This window comes from Pangasianodon hypophthalmus, chromosome 1 (assembly GCF_027358585.1).
Source record: "Pangasianodon hypophthalmus isolate fPanHyp1 chromosome 1, fPanHyp1.pri, whole genome shotgun sequence".
Taxonomy (NCBI): Eukaryota; Metazoa; Chordata; class Actinopteri; order Siluriformes; family Pangasiidae; genus Pangasianodon; species Pangasianodon hypophthalmus.
The window spans coordinates 17,554,976-17,564,179 of NC_069710.1; the positions used below are offsets into that span (position 1 = coordinate 17,554,976).

Consider the following 9,204-nt stretch of genomic DNA (forward strand, 5'->3'; position numbering starts at 1 on the left):
AATATTTCACCTGCTTATCATCATTTCTAGGCCTGTGATATTTGCTAGCTCCAGGACTCTTGCTTTTGTTTATGAGAGTGCCTGTAGCAGGCATTGTGCACTAATAGGTGCTTTAAATAGCACCAATTAGCCAGAAGCCTGAGGTGTTCAATCACTCAGGGGCTATTAGCCTGTAATCAGGTGGTGTCCAAGACCCTGCATATTTTTGTCTTCTTCTCTCCACCATTTACCCTCGCCATTCCTCTGTAGGGGGTAGGAGTGATTAGGAAGAAAAAAATATATCCCTCTGCTTTAAAGTGCATAGCTGACAAGGTAAAGGCATGTGCAGGACTGGCTTGTGTAATTTAATGTAAATGAGAGCAAACTGTGAAAATCAGAATTCTTGCCTATAATGTTAAATATTCTGTTGCTATGCTCTTGCATTCTCTTTTCTTTAGCATCCTGTTTGGTCTTTGTGCATTTAACCCCAAAATGTTAAAAATTTACACTACTATATTTCAATAATAATCATGTGGTTACTGGAAATGAACAAATGAACAAATGAATGAATGAATGAATGGTGGTGCATGTATTTGTTCCATTATAGCAAAAATGCAATGGAAACTGCAATGGAAATATTCTGTCAGGCAACCAAGAACCCATCATAACCATATTCATGTTTCAATAAGGTGTCCGGATCATCCTTTCTGTTATATTTGCAGTACACACACATGCATGCACACACACACATTCACACACCTGTTCAAACAATCATCGACTTTACAACAGCAAACCTGGACTGCTTGGTAAAAAACAACGTCGCCTGAAAACATTTCCAAGCTGTTGATCTTGGTGTGACGGCTGCTCTGCGGCAATTGACCAGCAAGGCTCCGAAGTCTATTCTTATCTTACAGGATGTGATCATTTCCCACGATCCCCCTCTTCAGTATACACAACCAGACGGAACGCCACCAGAGAGAGCGAGACAGAGGCAGTCAGGTGTGCCAGCCTCAAACAAAGAGACAGGCCTATAAAGGCTCCTATACATACACAAGTTGATTTCATTAAGTAATACACCATTTTACTCTACCTTATCTTGCCTGATCGGTCTCATGAAAACCTAAAATTAAATGGCAACGGTGATTTTGGGAGACAGATCATAATCATAGGAACTAATTCTGATTTAGATTACTAGTAGTAGTCTGCATAACGGAGAATTGTGCATTTTATATATGAGTGAGTTAGGAAAGCTTGTGGTGTCTCTTACAAGATCAAGATACACTTTAGATATTCTTTATCATAAATTAGATAACAGATAATTAAACATCATCTATGAAATCTATGAAATCCCCAGTAGGCTCTGATGAGACTAACAGGCCCAATGATAAAGGCAGAGTGTCACTAAAATAAAGTTTCTTCAGTGAACATGTGGATTTTTTTTAAAGACTAGGAGGTGCTGTATCATTATGTTTTATTCATGTATTTTTTTTACTTGTCAGGAAACCCCCTATAGGCTCTTTTAATTTGAATTAAAGTGAGTTTCTTTCTGGTCATATTTGAAAACCTGAAATTCTTCATGTCAAAGATTCTGTGCTCATTGTGTATAAAGATAACCGAAGCTCACTATATCTGATTATCATGGCTGTTTAATTATGACAGTGTTAATGTTGTATTTATTGTACTATTTTTCAATAATGTGTTTATGTTACAGGAGGAGCACACAGTGGAAAAATCCGCCGTTCTTAACATTCAGATCCTGAACAGATCATTCCATTAGAGGGCACAGTTGAGAGAAAAAACCTGCACACCCAGTAGTTCGCAACATGCAATTCAACCGAATTAAGTACAATGCTATACATGAATCATTCACTTCTCCCAGAAGCTAATGCATAGTGAGGTAATGCAGTGTATTCATATGGTGCATTTCCAGTGGTAAAATAACTGAGTGCCAAGAGCAAATATGATGAAAATAAAAGGCCATATGTCAGGGATATTTTGCATTATTTCTGTATGTGCAGAAATTGACATACATACTATTCATACATACTATACATACTATACAGCATGTTCATTCATGTAAAAATGCAAATATATAGATCAGTATTTCCAGTAAAACTCTTGTGACATTCAAGAGAGGCCCATCACTGTATTTAAGAAGAGAATGGAAATGAATGGTATAATGTAATTGCATGCATCTGAAAAGCTGTTTTTATTTAAATAAAAATTAGATTTTGATAAGAATGGAACACAAAGTAATGTAATAAAATGCATCTGAAAGCCAGCACTGGAATACTTTATATATTTTAATTACAAGTAGCTTTATATCAAGAGCTCCACTTTTGCCTGAACAAGATTTAAGTCTGTATTTAGGATTTTCCCACATTAGATCACTAATGTAAGCACTGAGACAGTGATGTCATTATTACAAGCTGTCATGTTTTTGTGTAGGGTGAGGATGCCCACCAGAAAAGTGATGAACACCACTGACACCTGATCACTCAGAAAAGAGGACAGTAATTTTTGCCCATCTCTAATGAATTCTGTTCAACTGTACTGTATGTACTTTTTTAAACAGTTTCACAATAACCTATCCACAGGACAAATTTGTACAAATTCAAGCTAACAAAGGCAACGTGGTTGGATTTCATTCAACTTCACACAAATGAAGCTCTAAGAAAAGGGAAAAAGCTCACCCCACATTTAACCCTAACCTTAACCTGTGGTATCTTGAGAAGTGCAAACTGTAACAAATGTGAGAGCATGTTGATCTCATTTCTGAGAAAAAAGGAAAGAATTATGTCATCAAAATGCTCATATGAATGCAAAATGAATAAAAATTCATCTATATAAAATAAAAACCTACAATGTACCATGAAAAATAGTCAATTTATAAAGTTTTTCCAAAACACGTCTTCCTGGCTAGCTTAATGTACTATAAATACTAATTTAAATCATGTATTCACTGTGAACAGTTTTGAAAAGATTGAATATATTTATTTATGACACATTATTCCAATTCCTGATTCAAATTCTAATGTGTAAAAAAAAACAAAATGTGAAGACTTTTATAGCTGTGCATAATTCACTTTTTACATAATGCACATAAACATGACAGAGAAAGCATAATTAGCTTTATGATGTGAGATCTTTATTAGCAGAACAATCATGTATTTCTTCACTACACTTATGGAAAACACAATATTTACAAAACAAAACCTTTCAATAAAAATATCTTATAATTACAATAGCATATAGATATTTTCTTACACATACAATTATAGAACATCCTATTTTTTTATATACAGGATTATTTGTCAACATGTATTTGCTTTCTTTACAATATTAAACAATTCAATTGCAGGGAAATCCCTGTTTAAAACAAATCATCTATTTTTAACAATAGATGTCAAAATTTTAACTTTCAATGTTACTTTCAATGTACTGTAAAGCTTTACAGTGTGAAGATTCTTAGTAAAAATTAGACAAGCTTTTTCCTGGTGTGGTCAAATGCCAAATCTTACCACTGAGGAAATATGAGAGAGAGAGAGAGAGAGAGAGAAATAAAGAGAAATTCTTTATCTTTTATCCAAATTCAGCATTTCCTTCACTGACAGAAAATAGAGTGAACGGAGAAGAACACTGGCTGCCTCAGCCATCACTGACAGTTAACACTGAAATGTTTATAAATTATGGTTTAGAAGCCATTAGTTTCAGAACTGCTTTGCAATCCCACGTTGGGCCTGGTGTGTGTCGGATTCACTGCCAAAGTTTGGCTTGGCTTTGGATGGGCTCCCTGCACACCTGTGAGAAGTGAATGAATAGAGGGGGTGTGTGAACGGCGTGTTGCAGACTGACTGGCGCCACCGACAAAACAGAGAACACGCTTGATCAACAACCCAAAACAAACCTGCTCAGACAACAAGCATAGCACTACACAGTCCACAGCTCCTAGTCTCTCTGTCCACACACACACACACACACACACAGCTGCAGTCAAACCAGTCTGGATACTTCACCTTCGAGCCACTGATTTAACCCTCCGTTAGTGAGATTGCTACACCAGGGACAGTTATTGCACAAAGTACAGCTGCAGCCAAGTGCCACCACTGCTCAAATATCTTACACTGAGACCACTAGTAGATATAAAACACACCGTTGCACAGAATACAATCTTCAGATTCACTTAAATTAATGATAGATAATATCGATAATCACAATTAAATATCAGTGCACCTTTATTTTAATTTCATATTTCTCACTATCGTGCTTCTTGCTGTGTAAAGCTGGTATTAGAGCTGAATGAAAAATGAGTGTTATTACTGTGAATTCTATTACAGGGATTTATTTATAACACTATTGCTGTCACAGGTTTAAACTTGTTCCTGAAATTAGTTCATAGCTGGTGAATTTCTCATCAGTGTACAGTATGTTGGAGTAAAGGATGGAAGAGGAAGCTAACAACTCAATCTGGAAAATGTTTTTCAGTAAAATTGGAGTTTAATGTAAATGAAATATTTCTGGAGATATCATTTCGGTTATTCTGTTGAAACAGGCTATTCTATAGTCCATGTAGTTTTAATGCACTATACATAATGGGAATGTTTTCAATTTTTTTCAATGTCATGCCACTCCTTTTTTTAAAAATAAATAAATAAAATAATAATAATCCTCAGTGCTACATTCATAACACACTGTATATCTGTGTCATTTTTCTTACTGTGAATAATACTACCATGATCATCTACTGGTTATTGATTCTAGGAAAGTCAACCCATTCTCACTAATAAGAAAACGTGTGCAAATATTCAGTATTTACAAATAACATACTCACCACTGCGATATGCTGCATTTCAGCGGCACAGAATCGTGTCCTCCTGCTTATTGACAACTGGCGTCCTCTGAAAACAGGTAAACAGCAAACAGGTAAACAGGTGCACTCTCTCTGTCCTCTAACACAGAAAGGCCACAATATTCAGACAAGGTGCCTAATTCCTGCGTATGCGCCCTGCTCTAAATAATACTACTTTTTATTCCCTTGGAAGCATGAACAATGGACATGTGTCATGCGTTAAACCGGACAAAAGAGAAAAAGAAAGAAAACGCACAGGCCGCTTGCAGGCTGAACACGCTCTGCGCGATGTGGCGTATGAGGCGATGGAAAATAAAACGCTTTAAAGGATGGAAATGAAGCTGGATGCACGTGACACAGTGCTGCAGCTGAGCAGTGTGGTTTAGGACAAAGCCGGAGCGCGCAGGCTGCAGGCTGCTCACCTGCTCTGTGTTGAGGACGGAGAGCGGCGCGCGGATGGAGCTGCGCGGCCACGTCCCGCTGTGCTCGCTGTGCTCGGTGCGCTCGAGCGCCAGCTGCAGGTCCAGGATGTAGTCGATGACGTGCTGCAGGATCTCCACGCGGCTCACGCGCCGGTGCTGAGGGATGGTGGGCACCAGGCGCCTCAGCCGGCTGTAGCAGTCGTTCATGTCGTGCTGGAGGCAGCACAGATCCGGCTCGGCCGAGAGAGCAGCGCAGCTACACGAGTCCCTCCGGGCCCGAGGCGGAATAGTAGCCTTCATCTTCTCATTCAAGGCAAATGTTGCAAAAAAAGAAGAAGAAGAAGAGGAAGAAGAAGAAGAGTGAGAAATCGGAAAGAGTCAGCTCGCGTCTCGCTTATCGGTATAGAAATAACACTGAACTACAGGAACACGAGAAGAGACGGGAAGCGTTATTCTGCTGCCATTCTCCTGCTCCATTCACTCAGGCGCGGGCCGTCTGGAGCCGATGTGTCTCCGCTGTGCATTTATAGGAGAGAAAAAGGAGGCGGCGCCGCCACTGCACACACACACACACACACACACGCGCGCGCGCGCACGCACACACACACGCACACACACAGTCCTGGAGAAGAAGGCGCTCAATCACAGCGCTCCCCCCATGAGAGTGATGGAGCACGGAGACCTGGAACAAGGCGGGTCTCTAAACTGCGGTGGGTCTGTAGCACATGGAGAGAGACTGGGTGGAATGTGTGTGTGTGTGTGTGTGTGTGTGTTCGCTTGTGTTTATGTATGGTTTTGTTCATGGACCAGTTGCAGGCTAAAAAGTGGACAAACGTGACATTTTAATTATAGGAATTATAATTATAATATTAGACCAAAAATTCTGCAAACTAATGTGTTCCTCTCTTTCTCTATCTCCCCCTCTCTCTCTCTCTCTCTCTCTCTCTCTCTCTCTCTCTCTCTATATATATATATATATATATATATATATATATATATATATATATATATATATATATATACTCTTTTAAAAAGTCTTAGGCATCCTATTTTTTAATACAAACTTTGTTATAGATTTTTATTTTATGAGTTCCTCATTATTGATACTTTTTAGATTTCCAAACATTAGTTTTTCAGCACAAAATTAAACGTTATAGAAAAATGTTTGGATGTCAGTAAAGAAAGCAGCATATTACATAAGAGACACTTTTCAGACAAAAAAACATAATGAAGGCTGCTGGGTTTTGCTGCAAAAATTAGAAGCAAGCGTGACAGTCAAAGTCTCCAGAAGAACTGTGGCTGCTTCTGCAAGATGCTCAGTAACACTTACAGCTCATTTCCTTATAAAACTGCACACATTGTACCTGAGACTACTATTTTTTAAAGCAAAGGATCATCACACCAAATATTGATTTTGTTTCATTTATTACAGTTTACTGCTCTTTATAGTATTTTTTAAATGTATAAATATTTAATTTCATTTCTGAAGGCATCTTTTCTCTACAGCATTTCTTTGTGTATGTATATATATATACATACACCAGCTATATATATATATATATATATATATATATATATATATATATATATATATATATATATATATGAAATGATAAACCTTAGAGAAGAAGAAATGAGAACCAAAAAATGAGCTTCTCCACACCTTGCTGTGGTTGATTCTTCCCTCTCTTTGGCAACTGGTTTGCTTCCCACAGAATAGGGAAAAGTGCCAACTGTGTGATGTTCATCAGAGTCCAGAGAACACTTGGCTTCTTTGGAAGTCAGACTCCTCCATCATTCCTTCCATGTAATCAATTTTTAGCTTTGCAATGTTATTGCCAAGTAAGACAAATGAAGAATTAAGTTTTATGTAACTAATGTCAATTTTTTTTAAAACCACTACCTGCTTTATGGAGGTTGCCTCCAAAACAGCCTCCAGCATAGCAGGTGCAAAGAGTTTCCAAATAGCGCTATCAGTCATGTTCTGAGATGGGGAGGGGAGAGAGGGTAACTCCAGCGCTGGTATCCTCATTCCACAACAAAATCACTTACTGTGCAAAAACAGTTTTCCCTTTACCACAAAACACCCACATATCAAATGCAATTGTTGTATAGGAAAAATCTATTCTAACTGAAAAAAAAAACCTGTCTGAATAAACCTGTTTCATTTGAACTGGTTTATTCTGGGCTTAAATTAATTCAACATATTGATGTAACCTGGAAAATAAGCACTTTCACAGATTTTAGATAATGACAGGCACTGTAGTGAAGAGAGAGTTTATTAAAATAATAAACAATTGCTTTGTGCTCTTAGATAGATGTTAATTATTATATAGCACATTCTTTAAAAATGTTATCTCTAGCCCCTAAAGCATTCCTCTTTTTTTCTTCCGTAAAGATCCTGTGTACAACCGTACAACAGAGGGTTTCCATTTTAGAAAGGTTCAGAAACAGAACCCCTTTAGATCATTAATCATTAACCATCCAAAGAATGATTTTTACTAACAGTGTATAAATATTAACTAACATACACTAAATAATGATGTTCATGTATTACACACATACAGCAGATCTGTATATGTGTGATACATATTTTTTTTTATTTCAATTATTACAACACATTGAGTCAAAATAGATAAAATGATCATTTTCTGTTTGTTGACTGTACAGGTATCAGTAAATAACACGTCATTTAATACTGATAAAATGTTGTGCTCTTTTGGTAGTATGTTCTTGAAGAAAATACACTGAGAATATCAGTGTGTAGTAGGTCCTCATCTCCATGTTGACCTTGTGGGAGTGTGTGAGGTGTCCAGCAAGCTAGACAAAACCTGCTATCTCGCTATCTTATTCACAGCCAGCTCTTCAAAAGCCTGGAGTGGATGAATCTTTGATGGTGACCTTTCCTGGAATGCACCCTCCCCATATCTCTCTCTCTCTCTCTCTCTCTCTCTTTCACTCTAAATCTGGACACACTATCAAAGTAATCTTGTCAAATATATTCCTCATCTTTAATACAGGTATCTAAATGTTTTCATAAAGTGAACTAAATGCCATATGTTAACCATTTACAACAAATATGTGTGTATCTGTATTCATAGTATTCTAACTCAAAACATCATGAGCTCAGTGAATCATCCTGTGGATGATTCAGGTTCAGTCATTCTGTTTGATGCTGTAGAGGAGAGCACATCTAAACACTGTGTACATATCACATTACAACCTCATCACTCCTGCAGATAAACAATTAAAAGATGCTGCCGCCATTAATGAGAAGGAGAATGAATGTTAATCTGTAAAACTGCATAAAAAAACTCTGCTGCCCTGAGGCCCATGTTTATAATTACCATTACCCACATGTAACACAACTGACCGTGAGCCGTCCTCCCTGCATGTGCATGCTAGCTCCACTTTCAGTTCTGTAAAGTCTCAGAACTTCCTGATTCCAACCAGTCAGCATGAGACTCAAGCATGTAAGCCATGGATGTGACCCCTCTCACCTAAGGAGAGTCATACACCCAATGGGATTTAGTTCTGGAAGAAGGATATTACATTAGGTCATCATTGTAATAGTTTGCTTAGTGTGTGTTAATCCCTTTTACCATCCTGCAAAACAGAATGACAGCCGTTGTGTGTCATTTGCACAGGTGAACAACTATTTGCAGAGAAACCTGTACAGGCATCTGAATTAACACACACAGGCACACATAAGGTCCCGTATGTACATCCTGGATGGGAAGTGGAATAGGATCTAGAGGATTTCCAAATAATAGATGACAATGTGAGCGTACACAAACATAAACAGTTAGTAAAAAAAAATAATCCTGTGAAATCTCTTGAACATTTACGCAATGAACTGTGAACTGCAAAATTCAAAGAACAACAACCTTCCAGTGATAGCCTTTGTTAGCTCAGTACACTTACTGAGCCGCATGACCTTCGTTAGCTTTGTTT

At 37.7% G+C, this 9,204-nt stretch overlaps 1 protein-coding gene across 1 annotated transcript; it reads right to left on the reverse strand.

Moving 5' to 3' along the window:
• Positions 1–3,105: 3,105 nt before the first annotated feature.
• id4 (inhibitor of DNA binding 4) lies at positions 3,106–5,771 on the reverse strand. Its single transcript, XM_026926070.3, has 3 exons — positions 5,251–5,771; positions 4,811–4,877; positions 3,106–3,780 (listed from the first exon to the last, which is right to left on the reverse strand). Exons 1-2 carry the CDS (start codon positions 5,548–5,550, stop codon positions 4,830–4,832), a joined length of 348 nt encoding a protein of 115 aa, XP_026781871.1. The 5' UTR covers positions 5,551–5,771; the 3' UTR covers positions 3,106–3,780; positions 4,811–4,829.
• Between the last annotated feature and the right edge of the window lie 3,433 nt (positions 5,772–9,204).

Bases quoted from the DNA above. Each gene is read 5' to 3' on its own strand.
- id4 (XM_026926070.3), bottom strand. From the start codon at position 5,550: ATGAAGGCTACTATTCCGCCTCGGGCCCGGAGGGACTCGTGTAGCTGC. The intron at 4,878-5,250 runs GTGAGCAGCCTG...ACCTGTTTTCAG, and splicing joins CCGTCCTCAACACAGAGCAG to AGGACGCCAGTTGTCAATAA.